The 20,724-nt window shown below is 41.9% G+C and overlaps 1 protein-coding gene across 1 annotated transcript in view; it reads left to right on the forward strand.

The window, feature by feature from the left end:
- Positions 1-20,724, forward strand: part of LOC107110185 (eyes absent homolog 4-like) — a 232,426-nt gene that overhangs the window by 154,832 nt on the left and 56,870 nt on the right. Inside the window, exons 7-11 of the mRNA XM_015410923.1 lie at positions 4,454-4,520; positions 14,111-14,253; positions 14,365-14,508; positions 18,482-18,555; positions 18,708-18,891. Coding sequence (XP_015266409.1) covers positions 4,454-4,520; positions 14,111-14,253; positions 14,365-14,508; positions 18,482-18,555; positions 18,708-18,891 — 612 coding nt within the window. The remainder of the gene's footprint in view (positions 1-4,453; positions 4,521-14,110; positions 14,254-14,364; positions 14,509-18,481; positions 18,556-18,707; positions 18,892-20,724) is intronic.

Here is a 20,724-nt window from a genome sequence, read left to right on the forward strand (position 1 = left end):
ATTTTTGCTGTGCCAAGTGTAGGGTTGCCAGGTCACTTCATCTTGCTGACAAGGGGGGTTTGGGGGGTATTCTGGGAGTGGGTGGGGTGTCACATGATGCACTGACATCACCCGGTAAAAGTGACCTCAAACCATACAGTTATGTCCAAAAAGCAGAGCGTCACTCCCCAACTTCACTGATGTCACTTCCGGGTGATGTCAGTGCGTTGTGCAGGACGGCACTGTTTTGGGAGGTGGAGGAATTTCTTCCAGCCAGCCAGCTAGTCTGCGGTGGGCAGGAGCCTGTGAAAGCAGGGGATTCCCCTGCCTGGACCTGGGGAATGGCAAGCCTAGCTGGGTGTACAATATTATTTTTTGCATCTGACAATAAGAGCTAGCTAAACAAGATTATTAGTTAGTAAAATGCATAGACTCCACCCATTACTCCAAAGAGATCCTCAGAAGACAATTTTTTCCCTGATTGTAGCATAGTGCACAGTCTTCTGCTGCTCCCAGATTTTGTTGATTGAGGGCCTAAGTTAGTAGAAAACCTTTGATTTCTAAAAGTTTAATTTAGCCCCTGCCTATAAATACACAAAGTTACTAGTCCCCAATTGTTTTTTATTATACCACTTTTCACATATCTATGATAATCATCTGTGGCCTACAAGATAAAAAATAGCCAATTTTTATAAAGCTTTTTTGGCTAGTTGCCTAAAGTTAATTGCTATTAGTTATTACAGTTGGCTGGCTATTTTCGGTATCAAAATTCTTTCATATGTTTAATACTACATTAAAACTTGACAAGCCTCTGAGAGGGTAACTAGTTATTATTTGTGTGATTGAAAACAGTACAATTTTTAAAAGAGATTCTTTTCTTATAATAATTTTTATTATTTTAAACAAACAGACATACAACAAACATACACGAGAGTAATAATAACAACAACATATCTCTTAAATCACCTCATACATATATATCTAAATGCTATTTTTCCCACCATATGATCACCTAATGTTTTGCAAATCTATATTTTTCAATCAATATTTTTAACTATCTTATTCTATATGTCTAACTTTGAATATGCCTTAAAGTTGCATAATCACCAAAATCTATAATATTTGCATCTGTGTTGATTAACAAGACCTGTTTTCTTCTATTTTCTTCTATAACAGTCTTCTATAAAATGTATTTGACTATTAACTAATTTCTATACCAATTTCCGTAGTCATATACTTTTCTCATTCTATTTGTGCTGATTATTTTGACATCAATAAAATAAAAGAAATTCTCCAGTCTAGCTCTTACATCACACTGCGTTCTTAATATCAACTTTTTTTATACATTCTATCCTACGTTTCCATTTATTACATATATTCCCTATACATTCTTCCCCAGTTACACAAACTCATGGGATCCTTTAACCCATCTTATTTATATAACACCTTTTAAAAATCAAATTAAGTCCTTAATATCTTTATAATTTTGCCATCTGTGCAATCTTCTATTATAGACTTTCTCTAAATAAAAATCAAGATTTTCAATATACTTCTCTATCCAATCTTAATCAAATACACATTCATTAATATTCTATAAAATAGTCCCTTTCCCCTCCCCCAATTTCTTCTCTTATACTTAATAATATCATTTATTTTAAGACTTCCCAAGTCACTTAAAATTTATCTTCCCTTGTGGGCTATAGTTTTGTAAGTATATATTTAAAAAGATATATCTAAATGCTATTTTTCCCACCATATGATCACCTAATGTTTTGCAAATCTATATTTTTCAATCAATATTTTTAACTATCTTATTCTATATGTCTAACTTTGAATATGCCTTAAAGTTGCATAATCACCAAAATCTATAATATTTGCATCTGTGTTGATTAACAAGACCTGTTTTCTTCTATTTTCTTCTATAACAGTCTTCTATAAAATGTATTTGACTATTAACTAATTTCTATACCAATTTCCGTAGTCATATACTTTTCTCATTCTATTTGTGCTGATTTTTTTGACATCAATAAAATAAAAGAAATTCTCCAGTCTAGCTCTTACATCACACTGCGTTCTTAATATCAACTTTATTTATACATTCTATCCTACTTTTCCACTTATTACATATATTCCCTATACATTCTTCCCCAGTTACACAAACTCATGGGATCCTTTAACCCATCTTATTTATATAACACCTTTTTTATCAAATGAAGTCCTTAATATCTTTATAATTTTGCCATCTGTGCAATCTTCTATTATAGACTGTCTAAATAAAAATCAAGATTTTCAATATACTTCTCTATCCAATCTTAATCAAATACACATTCATTAATATTCTATAAAATAGTCCCTTTCCCCTCCCCCAATTTCTTCTCTTATACTTAATAATATCATTTATTTTAAGACTTCCCAAGTCACTTAAAATTTATCTTCCCTTGTGGGCTATAGTTTTGTAAGTGTATATTAAAAAGATTCAATTGTAGCCAATATTGATCAGTTACATATATATAAAGATTCCCTAGCCCATCTTAGCCAGTTACACTTAAGGAAAGGTTCCCTAAGCCAAACTTATTTATAGAACTTAATCCTTTTCTTCTTTTTGTAACTCCTTGTTTTCAATAAAGTCTTAATTCTACGTCTTTTTCCCTTATGAGAGGATTTCTTTTAGGACTTACCATCTGTATTCAATTTTTAGGGTAGTTAAGGGTTCAATAAATTCTATTACATCTTCTCTCTGGAATATTTTTCCCTTTATCACTTTGAGGATTCCAGAGTTTGACAAACTTTTGATAAGTCTGTTATTGTCACTGTAGGTTGAATCAGCTTAATGGTGGTGTTGTTTTTACTCTTGTCCACTTTGTTGTTGGAGTTCCACACTGCGAGTTATATCAACTTGATTGTAGTGCTGTCCTGCATCTTGCCAATTTTGATATTTAAATTCCTTTCCCCTATATGTTAGGTCAGCTTGGTTGTAGTGTTGCTGTGCTTCTTGCACTGTTTGATGCTGGAATTTGGTGTACTGCCTTTTTAATCCAGTATTGGCTCAACAGCATCATTGACACCCAGATTGACTGCTTCAACCATTAAAGTCTGGAGCTCTTCCCATGACAACTACAACAGGCTGGTTTCTGCGGAGCCATCTAAGCATATATCATCTGGCATTTTTTTCTATGAATCCTGATCACCCATTTTAATTCACTAGCAGAAATCGAGGTTCAGCCCAGCAATCCTCAAAATCTCTGTGAGTTATTTTTCCACAGAATCCTCAAGCTGACCGCATTTATCAGCTAGTGGCTCTCATAGAGGAATTAACAACCAAGAATCTTTCAACACCATTTACATGCTTTGCAGCTCTAGTCATAATAAATTCCTCCGTTCTCAGCAGTGAAGCATGACGTCATAAAAAGTTGCCACAATAAAAATGAATTAAACTCTACAAACCTTCCTTCCTGCCTGCCTGCCTGCCTGCCTGCCTGCCTTCCTTTTTCTAAGGAAAACTTTATAATCCTTTTGTAGAAGTTCAGACAATAAGCTCTCTTTGCCCCAAACAGTATTCAGATTGGCTTTGTTTGCATAAATCGTCCCGGCCGCTCCGCAGAGAAAGGAGGGGGGGGAGTTTCACCCTTCCTTTCTTTGTCCTTTTAAAACTTTAATGGGGCTTAACCAGGAGGTCGTTTCTTCGATGTTGCTTTTACAGGTACTTACGGTGTGTTTCTTCATCGATGTTATGGATGAGGCTCAATATAACTCTCTTGATTTTGGGGCGTTCACAGCTGGTACAGTTATGGCTACCATAACTGCTCTGCTTCATTGCTTGCTTCTGGGACAATCCAGGGCATCCGCTCACTTGTTGCCTCAAGGAGGGTAGCCGAATCAACTCCCTTGCACCAGACCTCCCTCCATGGGGTCCAGAGGAGTTCGGGATCCCCCAAAAGCTCCTCTAAAACAAACAAAGAGCCAGTGGTATCCGGGAGCAACTCCCGGTTCCAACTGTGTTGCTGTGCTGCAGCCCCGCCTCCCCCAATTTTTCAAAGAGATTCTTAATGACTCTGTAACCAAGTTTCCATTAAGAAAAATGAGATTTACAGAAAATGTAACCCACTGTTCTGAATGCAGGCCACCAGCATTTGCTATACATGCAGTTTTTACACTCTGTGGCAGGAGCAACAGATTTACATTGTATTGGCTCAGAGGATTCCTTTCTGCTAAGTGAAGAGTCTTTTTTTGAGGAAATAAATCTTTTTTTCAAGACCCTTCCATTGGAAAGCAACTCTTCAATTAGTGGAGGAAAATTCTCAGATATAGGCCACTGCATGCACATCAGAACACAATATTTGAAGTGTTTTCTGCTTCATTACCTTTGACGCTTCAATTAGACAAATTTTATTTTATTTATCAAATACATTTTTGCATGGAAGTATTAAATGCATTGATTTTTCCATTGATTCATTATCTGATTTGTATTTTTCAGTAATAACAAGTAGTGGCTACAGTCCAAGATCAGCGCATCAGTACTCACCGCAGCTGTATCCCTCCAAGTTAGTGAGCATGCATCTTAAAATATGTTACTGTGTATATTCCACTTCAGTCCATTTATTTTGTTAGATGATGTAAAGCAGTCAGAAAGTGAATAATCTTGATTGTTGCAGTATGGAAATTGCATTTTTGTGGAGTGTTAAACTGTGATTGGATCTCATTATTGGACATTAACTATCATTGATTCCAAGTTAATGATCAGCGTTTTAATGTGATTCAAATAATATTTTTCATATTGGTTTGATTTAGTGGTTAAGTGCACGGACTCTAATCTGGGAGAACCGGGTTTGATTCCTCACTCCTCCACTTACACCTGCTGGATGACCTTGGGCAAGCCATAGTTCTGGCACAGCTGTTCTTGAAAAAGAGCCGTTTCTGTCAGAGCTCTCTCAGCCCCACCTACCTCACAGGGTGTCTGTTGAGGGGAGGGGAAGAGAAAGGAGTTTGTAAACCGCTCTGAGACTCCTTTGGTAGTGAAGGGCGGGGTATAAATCCAATCTCTTCTTTTTCTTCTTCTTCTTCTATTATTCAACAATGATAAAAGATTTGATTCTTAATGTACAAGATTTGTTCCATCATGTAAGGTAAATTACAACCCACAAATGGTTTAGTTTAGAATAGCTTTATAAAAGACTGGCTAGATAGGTAGCGTAGGTTCATAATGCTAGTTAAATTCTTGTATTTTTGATTTTGATTTGTAGAAAAAAAGTCATGTTATAACTATGCCATCAATGTCATTACCTATAAAATAGTTTAATAATGTACTGGTGCTTAAAATATATGTTGCACTTTATGTGATCAAAACTCATGCCAATAACAAAAGGCAGAAAAAGTAAATAGAAATGAATATCATATTTAGTTGTGGATTTTTAATGCCAAGTTTCATTCAGGTCAATTCTATAAAATGTTCATTTTCAATTCTCAGCTCATTAATTTATTTGAATTATTAAACCAATCAAAATATGTTTATGGTAACTTTTAATAGAAAATTATGAGTGGTTTTATTGAAATGCTTCAGGGGTTGTTTTCTGTGTGGCATTCTCTATGGTCTGTCTATACCAACTTGAATTAGAGAGGAAAATCTTTACCAGAGTTCAAGGCATGTAGCTCAGATACAGTACACTGATAACTCAGTAACCCTGTGCTGATCTTGCTGCCACTGAAGGGCTATTCTAACATTGATTCTATTCCATATGTTGGGAGCAGGCCTGAAGTTTATTAGTTTCTTCCCTGTTGGACTCATGATGAACATCTTCATCATCCCACCTTTGCTCCTTATGTGGTACTTAAAAGGAAACACCCAAACTTGAAGATACTGGGTTGGTTTTTTTGAGGGGGTGGATATTGAACATTCTTTCAAAGCAAATTCAGTATCTACAGTCAAAGGGATTCAGATAACTAGGAAATCCCTTAGTTTCAAATGTCAATGTCGGGGCACAGAAGGGAAGCAAGGAGAAAGCTTCTGTGCCCTAGATCCACTCCTATTTTCAATCCCCAAAGGAGTGTCGATAAGGAGTAAATCGTTGACTTCTATGCCCATATCAGTGTTTTACCTAATTATTGCACAAATTTTGCTAAATAGCAGTAACTCTACATGTTAAAATCTCCTGTCAGGAAGAAGTAGCTATTAATTTGATCTAGTACTGGTATAAAAAAATGACAGCTCTCTACTGAGTCGTCTTCCTTACTCCATTAACATTTAAGCACACTTCTAGTTTCCCCACTGTTGGAAGTGACAGCCAGTGATGTGGTTCAGAAAACTCACATGATGACATTATTACAACATGAGTTTACCTAAATGTTACAGGAAGAGGGAGAAAAATTAGACATAGAATATCTTCTTTGTGGTCTCTGGCATCACACCTCTGGGATATAGTGCACCTGCGCTGACCCCAATAAGTATAATGGAAAGCAAAAGGGATTTTCACACCCGCTCCCCAGTCACATGCCAGGCTCCAGTGCACATGACTAGAGGAGGGGCACAATGATCCCACCAGTTCTCGTCTGATCGCCGTGCTGGTAGGATCTTCTCCACCTCGGTCGGTAAAACTTTGGCCTTCGGGTCTCTTCTCTCCTTTCTTGGATTGTTAGTTAGTTAGGGAAGTAGTTTTTTGTAGTTAGTTTCCTTTTGGACTTAAAATCTCTGCTTCAGCAGAACTCCTCTGCCCCTCCCTCTGGCCTATGGCCAAACAGTGGAGTTTCTTCAAGCGGTGCTGGAAGTGCGGTAATAAATCCCCCCCCCCCGGATGGACACTCTCTTTGCCTTTTGTGCCTGGGGGAATCGCACCGAGTAGACTCTTGTGTCCATTGCTTTAAATTCTCCAAACAAACCCAGAGGAATCGGGCAGCCAGACTTCGCATGGGATTGTTGGAGTTAGCTCTTTCACTGATGGCTTTGTCACAAGACACATCAGGGCATGCCTCAATGTCAACTCCTGCATTGGGATCGACGGCTGCACTGTCTCTGACATCGGCCCATGTTGACGCCGATAGATGGGTACTGAAATGCTCGATTCCGGCACCTCAGTCCAAAACCTATAACCCTCTAAAAAAATGCAGGGAGGGCAAGGACGATCGGCCTATCAAGCATAAGAAGCATAAAAAGGGCTCTCCCACCATGATCCCATCGACTCCTCACTGGGCTGTGGGAGCGATGTCCTCAGGAGCGGCTTTGCTTGATTTATCTGGCCATGGGCAGCCACAAGGTGCACCTCATTCACCTTTGCTATGCCCCATCCAGTCCATGGACTCTGAGTAAGACATGGACTTAACCCAGGTCCCCCTCTCCCCCAGTGTCAAGAGCTTACACTCAGAGTGCGGAGCGAACATTTCTGTCTACCCCTCTCCGCATGGACCTGACAATTGGGATCAACCTATGGGATCTTTCCAACCCACTCCTCCCACTTGGGATCAACACCAGTGGCAGTACCTGTATGGGGCCTATCTATTTCCAGGAGGCATGCCATGGCTTCCCCCACGTCCACCAATGGAGTGGGATCACCACTCTTCTTCATCCCAACTCTCTCAGTATTGAGACCCTCTCCCAATGCCGGAGTTCATCAGACCTCAGCTATCACAACCAATATCCAAGCATCATAATCTGCCATCGTCGGCATCGACAAAGTTTAAAGAACCATCAGAGCCAACACCATCGACACCGATTCTCCAAATGTCATTTTCTAAACCCTCAGATCATTCCAGCTGCTCTGATTCGTCACAGTCTGCTGATGAAGACCCACATCCTTCAGTGGAACCTTCTCCACCTCAACAAGTAGGGGATGGTCTCCCAATATCCCCTTCTGAAGACGTCAAGTCTTATGGGGACTTTGTTAAGTGAATGGCCAATACACTGGCCCTGTCAACTGTCCAACCACCTCCAGCAGTAACAGATTCAGTTTTCGACATCGTCCAGATGGACACTTCGACAGCTGTCACTCTCCCCATGACTTTGGTCCTCTTGCAAACGGCTAAAGCTCCCTGGTCGCATCCTTCTTCCATCCCTATTTCCAGCAAACGGATGGATCATATGTATAAGGTGCAGGAGACGGGAGCAGAATTTCTGTTCATCCACCCCAAACTGAACTCCGTGGTTGTGACTTCCTCAGCCAAAGGCAAGTGCAGCCATTCCATACCTTCTGACCAGGAGGGTAGGAAACTAGACACATTCGGTAAAAAAAATCTACACCGCGGGAGCATTGGGCATCAAAACCTCCAATTATACTGCCTGTATGGGATGATATCAGTATGCCCTATGGTGTCACGACAGGGCCAGTGGGGCAAGGCATAGAGGGGGAGTTCACATTCCAGTCTGAGAATCAAGCCAGAGAGAGAGCAAAACAAACAGAGCAAAAGTCCCAATACATAAAGCCAGGCCATAGTCAGAGTGTTACCGAGAGTCAGAGTCCAGATACGCAAGCGTCGAAGTCAGTGTGCAGAGCTGAAGATCAAGAGCCAGGGGGTCGTCAAAATGCGGACTGGAGTCAGGAACCAGGAATTCAGTCAGTAGCCGGATATCAGGAACAGAGTCAGAGGGGCAGAGCTTCTGGTCCGAAGGATGAGTTTGCCAGCAGTCAGCGACCTATTCAGATAGCTCGCTGGGTTGTTAACTCATTAGTGCCTCATTAGCACTGCCTCACAAAGTCCTTGATCCTGCTAGAACTCCGGGCTTATTGATCTCCAACTGCGCAAGCGTGCCTCTTTGCACCTGATTGCCAGGTCCCGGCGTCTCTGATCCCTCAGCCGGTCGACAGGTGGCGGAGAATCAGGTGGCGTGCTGCGGGGGCAGGCATGACATATGGGAACATATGTCTGAATTTATTGCTGCTCTCCTGGACGACCTCAACCATCAAGCTAGACGAATGCAGAAGGAGAGCATGCTTTTGGTGAAGCACCAACTCAATGTCTCCAAACACACACTTGATGTTGCAGCCAAGACCCTCACCTCATCTATTGCCCTTCAGCACCATGCATGGCTACGATCCACGGCACTACAACAGGACACCAAGGCTATTGAAGAGTACCTTCCCTTTGAAGGTGATGGACTCTTTAGCTCAACTACTGATATGGTGTTGCAAGAGCTCAATAAGAGCATCAAAATGTCTCGCAAATTGGGGGTCACATCAATCCCTAAGCATAGCAAAGGGAAACCTTGGAATAAGCAGTGGTCTCGCAGACCCTCATCAAAATCCTCACCTGAGCTACAATGGCAAAGATCCCCTAGCAGCTCTTCGCACCTGTATGGGGGGAAAACTAAGTTCTTGTCCGCCTCTCTATCTAGAGCGAAGGCTCCAAAGGTTCCTAAGCAGAATCTTTGACTCCAGCCTTTTTCTGATGTCCCCCACTCACCTGTCTCCCTACTTGCCCACTTGGCAGCATATAGCGTTGGACCAATGGGTCCTCTCAATTATCAAGGAAGGATACCTTATAGAATTTTTCAGTTCCCTATGACTGCCAACTTTGTAGTCACCCCGTCCTCTCAATTATCAAGGAAGGATACCTTATAGAATTTTTTCAGATCCCTACGACTGCCAACTTTGTAGTCACCTCATCCTCGGACATGCTTTTAGCAGAGATCCAGAACCTCTTCCAAAAAGATGCCATAGAACCAGTGCCTGTAGCCCAACATCAAACAGGTTTCTATTCCCATTACTTCACGGTCTCAAAGAAGGACAGAGGCCTCCGCCCCATTATGGACCTCAGAAACCTAAAACACTTCATCACCTACAAGAAATTCAGAATTACTACTTTGCAAAACATCCTCCCACTCCTAAACCGGGGAGTATGGATGGTGACCTTGGATCTCCAAGACGCATATTTCCATGTGCCCATTCATCCAACCCACAGGATGTTTCTGCAGTTCACAGTAGGAAACAGATATTTTCAGTACAAAGCCCTTCCTTTTGGTTTGTCCATGGCACCTCGAGTCTTTACAAAAGTATTGGTGGTCATTGTAGCATACCTTCGATTAAAAGGCATCCAAATATTCCCATTAATCGACAACTGGTTGCTAGTGGCAGATTCTGAGACCTCCCTGCTCAGCCACATCAACCTGACCTTGACCACCCTAGAAACCTTGGGTCTCAAGGTGAATCTCAAAAAATTGATGTTACTCCCCTCCACACGAGTTCAGTTTATAGGAGCAATCCGGGACTCCACCATATGCAAAGCGTTTCTTCCTCTCCAAAGGGCAAGTGACATTGTCGATCTCATAGATCTCTTTTGTCGAAAAGAAAAGGCCTCTGCAAGGCAAATCCAGCGATTGTTGGGACTGATGGCAGCCACCACCGCAGTAATTGTCTTGCCAGGCTCTGGATGCAGCCACTGCAACTGTGGTTTGTTCGGAAATTCCATCCACAACCTCAATCTCAAAGGTTCGTCTTCCCATCAGACGTATTAGACTCACTACTCTGGTGGAAAAGTCTGCAGAATCTCCTAGTGGGAGCACCGTTCCACCCGCCAACCTTGACACACTGGCCACAGATGCGTCCCTCTGGGAATGGGGTGCGCATGTCAAGGGAATTTGTGTAGGAACTCGATCGGAACCTCATGTAGCCCACCACCACATCAATTTCCTGGAACTGCTGGCCATCTAATACGTACTCAGATCTTTCCACCACATAGTGACCCATCAGGTAATCACTGTTCTCACTGACAACACCACAGCCCTTTGTTATATCAACCAGCAGGGAGGCATGGTATCCAGGGGACTGTGTCGACTGGCCCTAAAAATCTGGGATGAATGTCAGTTGTGGGACACCTTTCTAAGAGCCACCCATCTGCCGGGGGCTCTGAATATGCAGGCGGATTTCCTGAGCAGAGGAGGTGCATCATGGCATGAGTGGGAACTCAACTGGACATACCTCCAGCTGATATTTCACAAATGGGGTCATCCAGATGTGGACGTGTGCACGACACACCAGAACAAGAAATGTTTTCTGTTCTGTTCCAGAGTGGGGGTGGACCCATTGTCCCAGGGGGATGGTCTTCTCTTCCCATGGTCACACAGGCATGTGTTCCTCTTCCCTCCGACTCCTTTACTCTCCAAGGTAACTGTCAAAATATTGAGAGAAAAATCGCAATGTATCCTGGGGACTCCGTGGTGGCCCCGACAACACTTGTTCCCCACTCTGCTCCACCTATCCAAGGGCTCCTTCACCCACTTTCCTCCGGCACCGGATCTTCTCCTTGCTCAGATAGGGCAGGTTAGGGTTAGGGTTAGATAGGGCAGGTACTACATCACGATGTGCCACACCTCAAGCTCACTGCATGGAGGGTCCTCTTTTAATGTTCAGAGACAGGATAGACTATGTCTTATTGAACTGTCGCAAGCTGTCTACACGAGCTTCTTATGCTGGGAAGTGGAAGAAATTCTTATCTTTACCTCAGTTTGTTGGGATTACTGCTCCGTCGGACTTAGTGGTGGTCTTTGGTTTCTTGTTGTCCTGTTTGGACTTGGGCCTTAGTGGTGCCTCATTAAAGGTGTACTTAGCTGCCATTTCTGCTAATCATCCAACAGTGGATGGCCACTCTATCTTCTCTCACCCACAGACCAAAAAGTTCCTGAAAAGCTTGAATCACCTTTTTCCTCTATTGTGTGGCCCTACTCCAGTATGGGACCTATCCCTGGTGCTCACGAGACTTATGGGCAAACCTTTCAAGCCCATGGCTACTTGTAGTTTGCAGCTTTTGTCCTGGAAGACAGCCTTTTTAGTAGCCATCACATCCACTAGGAGGATGAGTGAGCTGTCAGCGCTTCAGTGTGATTCCCCGTACCTGAGTTTTCATCATGGCGGGGTTATGTTGGCTTCATATGTTTCATTCCTGCCTAAAGTGGTTTTCGAGTTTCATCTCGAAGGGAGCGGTGGCGCAGGCAGTAAGGGAAGCCTGCTTTAACATCTGGGTGAACAGCTTCGGCGGTTCGAACCCCACCGCGGTCAGGGTGAGCTCCTGGCCCTATGTCCCAGCTCCCGTCCACCCAGCGGTTCGAAAGCCCGTTAAAGGGCAAGTAGATAGAATGGGTACCTGCTATTAGAGCGGGGGGGCACCCTTCCCTGGCAGAGCAGCGATGGCGGAGAGCAGAGAACGGAGAGCGATGAACGGCGGTGGCGGAGGAAAATGGTGGCTGACGAGGCGAGGAGGCGAATTAAGGAGGCCGAACCAACAAGGTGTGGAGGCAGAGCGACGCGGCAGGCCGGAGCCTGACTTGGATGGAGACCGCTGTGAGCATGCGCAGAAGCATGGAGTGGTCCAGGCCTGGAGGCAGAGTTGCGACAGCCGGAAAAAGCGGAACAGCGAAGACCTGCGCCGGAGGAGGGTCGCTGCCGGACTGTCCCCTCGCCATACAAAGATCTGCTACAACACAGGATAAGGGTGCCTGGTAGGTTTCTCACCTCCCCTCCATATGTGGCCCTAGATTAGATTGCCTAATTGGAATTGTAAGCCGCTCAGAGCCCCTAGGGGATGAGCGGGATAGAAGTTGAAGGATAAATAAATAAATAAAATAAAATCTGCAAGCGGACATTGTCCTCCCAGTATTCTTCCCATCCCCTGAGACTGATGAGAAACACAGTCTTAGTTCACTGGACGTCAAAAGGGCTTTTCTTTTCTTCCTGAATAGGACATGGCCTTTCAGAAAGTCACTGGCCCTGTTCATTTCCTATGCTTTACCTGCTCAGGGTAAGAAGCTGTCGTCCCAGTGTCTCTCCAATTGGATCGTAGAGATGATTAAACTATGCTACTCTCTGGCAAAGAAGCCACTCCCGGGCCCGCTCCAGGCACATTCCACTCGGGCAGTAGCGACATCCACAGCCTTGCTGCGAGATGTGTAAGACATCTGCAATGCAGCTATTTTGGCCACTCCGCACATGTTTGTGAAGCATTATGCCCTAGATGTACGTCTTCATCAATGTTCTGTGGTGGGACAAGCTGTGTTGCAGGCGGCACAGATCTAGGACCTTCATCTCCCTCCTCCTGGTAGGCATGTACTGCTTGTTAATCTCCCAGAGGTGTGATGCACAGAGACCACAAAGAAGATAAACAGGTTGCTTACCTGTAACTGATGATCTTCGAGTGGTCATCTGTGCATTCACACCACCCACCCTCCTTCCCCTCTGCTTTCGATCCTTTCCTTTCTTTAGAGACTGAGGGCAGCAGTCAGAAGGAACTTCAGGGATCGTCATGCCCCTCCCCTAGTCATGCGCACTGGAGCCCGGCATGTGACTGGGGAGCGGGCGTGAAAATCCCTTTTGCGTTCCATTATATTCTGGGGAGCGGGCGTGAAAATCCCTTTTGTGTTCCATTATACTGATTGGGGTCGGCGCAGGCGCACTATATCCCAGAGGTATGAATGCACAGATGACCACTCGAAGATCCTCAGTTACAGGTAAGCAACCTGTTTTCCTATTTTAGCACCAACCCCACATTGAATTAAATGTCTAATGCTATTCTTAGGTATATATTGGGATAAGAAAAAGTTTTTTCTCCTTTGGGATAGCGGTGGTGCTTAATTTTTAAAGTGAGGAATGCCAACACAGCAACTTTCCTGAAGCTAGGTATGCATGAGTCAATGATACTTATTTGCAATTAGGACCTTGGGTTCATGATGGAAAGAAAAGTTGAGATATAAATGTAAGAAAGAGAGGAAGCCTTCCTTGAAATCATGCTTTATGACTTTAATGCTCTACCTTTTATCCCCATTATGTGCAATTAGTTGACATTTTATTTTAATATTTTATGTTCCGTTGCTGAGCCATAACACTGGAAGTATGTTCTGGAGTTGTATACTGGTAAACCTAAGTAAATACAATAGCTTTGGGATAGATTTACTGTGACTATTAAGCAAAAAGAGCATTTGTTGCCTTAACTTACAGAAACATAGCTGGTGAGGTTTTTACTGCCATTTATTTCCTGGCTATTTTCTTTGTTAAAGGCACAAGAACACATCCATTAAAAGAGAAGGTTGTAACCCAAATGTGTCAATTTTGAGGAAATTAATTTTTTTGGACTTCTAAACTATTTTAATTTGGGAGGGTGGGAATTGACTTTCTAGGTATTTATTATCCCTATTGTTTGTATTTTCATCACTGCTGTCTAGGCCCTATCCACACATCCTTTCTACTCCGACAGCTCAAACAATGTCTGCCTATGCCGGTCAGACTCAGTATTCAGGAATGCAGCAGCCAACAGTGTATACAGCCTATTCACAGACTGGGCAGCCTTACAGTTTGCCTACTTACGGTATTTGCTTTCCACTTGTTCTTTATTCTAAGAGTAAATTTGAATCGTGGAATTGCTGTGCTTTTTCTTCCCATCTATAAGAATTGGTTGAAAATTAAATTTCTTACACAGATTTGGGTGTAATGTTGCCAGGCATCAAGACGGAAAGTGGACTTTCACAAACACAGTCACCATTGCAGACCGGGTGCCTTAGTTACAGCCCAGGGTTCTCCACACCACAGCCAGGCCAAACACCATATTCTTACCAAATGCCAGGTCAGTAATCTGTCACTTTCCTTTATTCTATTTTACTATTTTTGAAATATTTTGGAACCCTTGAATTTCTTATATATGTAACGAACAACATTAATTTTATTGGAAATCTTTTCTTGACTATTTAAAAGATTGAGAGTGCGGTCACATGTGCCAGAAAACATGGGGGGGGGGAAGCGAGGCTTTTGCTCCGTAGTAATTCGACCCGCACACGCATGATTAGACGCAACAGTGGGTGAATCGTGTTTTTTTCTTCGCCGCATGTTTCCGGTGCGCTTCAACGAGGGATCACTGATGCAATGGGAGCACGCTGGAGCGATCACACGGGGAAGTCCGTCTGCGGCCCGTCGCAAACCTATTTGATACAGCACTTTCCCCGGTATTTTTTAACTCCACTTCTTTGGTGGAGCGAAACGGGTTGCCGATGGGTGCGGGGCGCTTGCCAGATGTTCCCTTGTGATCGCACCCTTAAAATCCACCCGGCAATCATGCCTATCGCGCAGCTAATTCTGCATGTGATCGGGACCTGAGTTCTGTATAAATACCATAGTAATCTTGTAATAGTAATAATGCCATTCATTATTTTTACCTTACCTTAATCCATTTCTTTGCCACTAATGAATCGTGGAAAATGTTTTATGTTGGAAATCCAAACATTGGCCAGCAGTATTTTAGGCCCTTATAATTATTAAATGGGCACCAGCATTATAGAAATCAATTTACTTTGGATCCTCGGTCACTGAAGCTTTCTGAGTATAGACCCAAGGTGGCATAATGAATAGCTATGTCATCCCATTTTTAAAAACCCTTCCCCCACCAGTCTTATGAATTGCACATTCCATACATCTGTAATAGTAGGTTTCTTATCCTTCTGTCATATTTAGCTGTTTTGCCAATACAGGTGCTTTTACATTAGAGTTTCACTATAACAACACTGCTAATTTTGAAATGTGTCCCTAATAAACCTATATAGAGACTTCCTCCTGTAATAATTCTATTAATCTTCAAAAACACCCCCACATATCATATTTTGAACTGTGACATGTCATCTTAATGCATCTCTGAATAATATGAATTTGTTCAGCAGTTCTGATTAGAGCCCAGGATGCTCTGTTTAATGTAAATGTATTTTAATACACAAATTCGCTGTTCATAAATCCAAACATTTCCAGGCAATATAGGATATTGTCCAGTAACTACTAAATTGGGGGTCTGCAATGTCAACAGGAAATAATATGATAAAGGTATGATGATAAAGTATCCATATTGCAGACTGTCAGGTTCTTTTTGAGACTGCATGTATGTCTGGCCAAAATAATTAAGAACATAAGAAGAAACTTCCCAGATCAGACTGTAGTCCATATAGTCCAGCATCGTGTCTCACATAGTGGCCAACCAGTTACTCTGGAGGTCCAACAACAGGGCATACAGGCTGAAGCATTCGCCTGATGTTGCCTCCTGGTGCTGGTATTCAGAGGTTTATGGCCTCTGAAAGTGGAGGAACTGTTTAGTCACCATAGCTAGTAGCCACTGATAGACTTATCCTCCATGAATCTATCTAACTCCTTTTAAAGATGTGTGTGCCTATGGCCATCACTACATCCTTTGGCAGCAAATTCCACATTTTAATCACTCATGTAAAGAAGTGTTTCCTTTTGTCTATCCTGAGTCTTCTGCCCATCAGCTTTGTTGGATGTTGCTGAGTTCCAGTATTTTGGGAAAGAAAGAAAAAGCTTGTCCACTCTCTCTACCTTTATAATCCTCTATCACATTGCCCCTTAGTTGTCTCTTTTGTTAACTGAAATATCCTAAACTCTTCAGACTTTTCTCATAAGGAAGGTGCTCAAACTTCCTAATAATCTTGGTTGTCCTGTTCTGTACTTTTTCCAGCTGTGTATATTTCTTAATTGAATAGATTTCCACTCCATTGCCTAAATTGCATTTGGCAATTGGTTTGGAAAATGTAGGGAGGTCTTGGTAAGCAGCTCACCGTTAAAAGAGTAAATGTGATATATTTTGTTAACATTTATGTTGTTCTAACAGAAGCATACAGATCTTCCCACATTTCTCATGGCCAGCCCTTCTCTAGGGACAGATACGAACCGAACCACGAAGCAAAATTCATCACAAATTTTGCCCTGTTTGTGGTCTGCAAACTGCACTTTTAATGCAGTTCACAAAGCAGTTCGCTTCTCCCTAGGAAAACTCTGGCCATTCAAACAGCATAACCAGCAGAAAGAAGGATAAAATGAGCAATAATAATAAAAACAGAGATCTCAGTTGACACCTCAGTTGACAGAAGTACCATCATCATGAACAGCTGTTAACATAACAAAATTGCCTTGGCCAGTTTTCTAAAAATTAGGAGACATGGGGCAAAATATGCCTATCAGGGAGGAAGTTCCATAGTCTTAATAACACCACCATGAAGTCCCTATCATATGAACAGTGCAATCTATGAAAGTTCTGGACACCAGCCTGGGTGGACTAGCAGGGGGTCATCTCATTTTCCTGTAACCCCTTCCCCACATTATTTCCTATTTTCCTCTTCCTGGCAGCCCCCATATCCTCACCTACTCCTACTTCCTTTTCTCCTTCCTTTTCACCCACCCATCAACATACCATTTAATTGCCCCCTATCTTCACCTATATTTATTATTTATTTACTTTATTTATGGGGAACCAAAGCAGCTTACTGCATGGATGTGAGGGCGATCTGGCTGCAACATCTGTCACCCCATTGATCGCCAGGGTTGATTCGGCTGATCTGGTTGGCTAGGCGGGTGTCCCCTACCTCCCTCACCACTCCATGTGCGTCCCTCCCGAAGCTGTGCACTTGGTTGAAAAGGACGACCATCCCAGATAGCAGGAGTGTACTGTTCTTCAGTCAAGGGTATATGATAGCTTACTGCATTCTCCTCCCCTCCCCTCTATTTTATTCTCACAACAACCCTGTGAGGTAGGCTAGGTTGAGAGCAGGTGACTGGCCCAAAGTCACCCAATTGGGCTTCCTTGGCAGAGTGGGGATTTGAACTTTAGTATCCCAGATCCTAATCTGAAACTATGGCCACTAAGCAATACTGGCAGTCATGGGCTGTCTGCTGTTGAACAGTAGCAAGAAGCCGTTCCTGAGTGAGTCATGCAAGTCTCGTGGTAGCAAGCCTCCTGGTGGTTGTTCTCAGGTCTGGTCCCAGCTAGTCCTTCTTCAGAAGCCAAAACAATCCTGGAAAGTGCCGGGTCCTTCCCCCCCCCCACACACACCTTTTACTGACAGAAACCAAGGTTGGCAATGTTGTTTTAGTTGCCTAGCAATGGCTACTGAGGGCATTCATTTCTTAAAGCTGTAGGTGCTGCTTGTATTTTTATAGAAAATGTATTTTTAAAGCTTCAGATATTTCTGCAGATCAGGTTTGATGAAAGATCTGTTGTGTGTGTTCATGGCTCCAGTCTCTGGATTTAAGTGTCCACTGATGGGGCCATGCTCATAATTAGACAGATTGATAAGAATTAGTGACTCTCTTCCAACACCAACACCATTCACCATTTTCTCCTAACCATCAGTAACATAGGTCAACAGTATACTACTGGTACTAGATCACTCAAAAAAACAGCCAGAAATAAGAGGAAGATAGGTAGCTCAGTCTAAGGGGGCTCTCTGAATTAAAGGGTAGAGTCAGAGTTTGTGGATATGTGCTTCTGTTAATCTGATTTCCTGTACATAGAAGTAATGGGAAGAGAGGAACTAAAATGTGGGCTCCTGCTACATTTTTGAAGCGTCCTATTCCATTGTTCCTGCTGCATAACCATGCATTTCCAAAATCCCTTAACTAAAGATCATACTGATAGATCTGTGCATTTCACTGAACATTTTTTTAGGATATTTTAAGAATTAAATGTCCACTTTTGGCTTTTAATTTGTCTGCTTAGTAAGTGATGTTTACCTAGCTCTTATAGGGAATTATTCTTTTAACTCTAGGTTCTACTTTTACACCATCATCCACTATTTATGCAAACAGTTCAAATTCTACAAACTTCAGTAGTTCACAACAGGTATGATTATTATTTTTTCTATAAAATGCAAAGTATTATGTATTTTCTTTGGCAATTGTAAATATTTTGAATTGACAAGGATTATTTTAATGCTGTAGTTTCAATTTGTTTAAATCTTAATATATTTTAAAATATTGCTTTTACTATTTTAGGATTATCCCTCTTATACAGCTTTTGGCCAAAACCAGTATCCACAGTATTACTCAGCATCAACATATGGAGCATATATGACCTCAAATAGCACTGCAGATGGTACCTCTTCTTCATCATCAACATACCAGCTTCAGGAATCTCTGCCTGGGCTGACTAGTCAACCAGGTACAGATCTTCATTCAGGTGAAAAAAGAATTATGTATTCCATACATTTAGGAAGTGGTTTTCAGAACTGCTAGTCATTATGTAAATATGTTTTATTTGTAATTATTTACAGCTAATGATTTCTTGGTTTTAAAAATCAGTATAGAAAATAATAATCACTAACTGGAAGGGAATAGCCAAATGTTGGACAGGTCAAAGCTGACAGTTCAGTCTCTGAATGAATTGGGTTCCATGCTCGCAAAGAATCTCTGCATTGGTACAATCACTGCCATATGCAGAGAAGCACAATACACTCTTATCCTTTGGAAAGAAATGGGATTCTAATTATAATGCAGTACCAGAGGTAAGAAAGACCCTTGCTGTCCTTTCCAGGCACAGGCACTCCCAGCCTATGTCAAATTATTCCAAAAGGCTGCATCACTGCTGTACTTGTATATCTTTGAAAGGGAGAGAAAATGAATACTTTTATATCCTGGTTATCTAATGCCATGACTGTATTCGTTCTTTATACTATTCCCTTTAGTCTTTAATTCCTGTCATGACTGTATTCGTTCTTTATACTACTCCCTTTAGTCTTTAATTCCGTGTAACCCCATTCATAGTTTGAAGCACATTCACAGAAATTACGTTTTAAACCAAAAGAATAGCTTTATCCATAGGAACTGAGATATGGGGACAAAGATGAAAGACAATAAACATTTAGCTTAGTAAAACTTGACCTTCATACTAGGCAGACAAATTTACAAGATTTAGTGGGAAATCTTCAAAGCAGTTACTGGTCTCCTCATGCCCAACAAATGGGATGGGGATGATTGGAGAACCAAAGTTGGATATTGAGAAGACAACAAAAGCAATGCATTCAAGCATATACATTGATGAATTACCAACTGCAGATGTTCCACCCTAGATACTATCAGGTTTATAAACTCAAAAAAGAGTTCCGCTCCATACAAAAAGTAATTCTTTCTCCTTAAAAGTTTATGTATACAATTTAGGTTCATACTACTTCAGTAATTCATGAACAGTGGGAATAGATCATACCCACTCAGAATTTACTCTTTTTACTGTGCTGTTTACTCTTTTCACTGGATCAGGAATTAATCTGTACTCAGCAATGCAACATAACACAGCTTGTCATGGGAAAGTGGTTCTTCTAACCTGTCTTTATAACACCCGCACACAGAAACCTCCATCTACAGTTTGAAGCTCTGGGTAAAAATCTCTCTGCTGACCTCTGGTTTATGAAAGTGTATGCCACATTTGTTTTTAAGGTGACACAAGACTGTTATTTCCCCTCAGCAGGTAGACATGCCTATGTCGTCATGATTTTCAAAATGTTTGTATAGCAGAGTGGCTTATCTTGGCATCTGCTGGTCTACAGCATTGACTTTTTGATGTACATGCAAATTATCATCAGGCTTCATGTTGAAGTCCAGGCAGGATAGCTCACAATATATTTAATATAACGTATTTTACTATCTTTATCTCCTCCAGTACTGAAGAATATTATAGGAAAGGCTAGGGATGATCAGCATCTCAATTCTGCTCAGTGAAATCAGTTGGTAACCTACTCTTAATTGCCATTATTATAGAGTTTAGATTTTTTTCTTATTAAGAGCTGGAATAGTTATGAATAGGAAATGTACTAGGTGCTCCTGACTGCTTGAAGTTCCATCATAGGAAATATAAAGCCCTGCTGGATCACATCAAGGATCTATCTGGTTCAGCATTCTGTTTCTAAGCATTAACCAGTCAGATGTTTCCAGGATGCCCTTAAGCAGGGATGCAGAAGCTACCCCCCCCCCATAGTTCTGACCCAACATATGTAATATAGTCCTTTAAATAAGCGGG

The sequence above is a fragment of the Gekko japonicus genome, unplaced genomic scaffold (genome assembly GCF_001447785.1).
Source record: "Gekko japonicus isolate JY-2015 unplaced genomic scaffold, Gekko_japonicus_V1.1 scaffold192, whole genome shotgun sequence".
NCBI lineage: Eukaryota > Metazoa > Chordata > Lepidosauria > Squamata > Gekkonidae > Gekko > Gekko japonicus.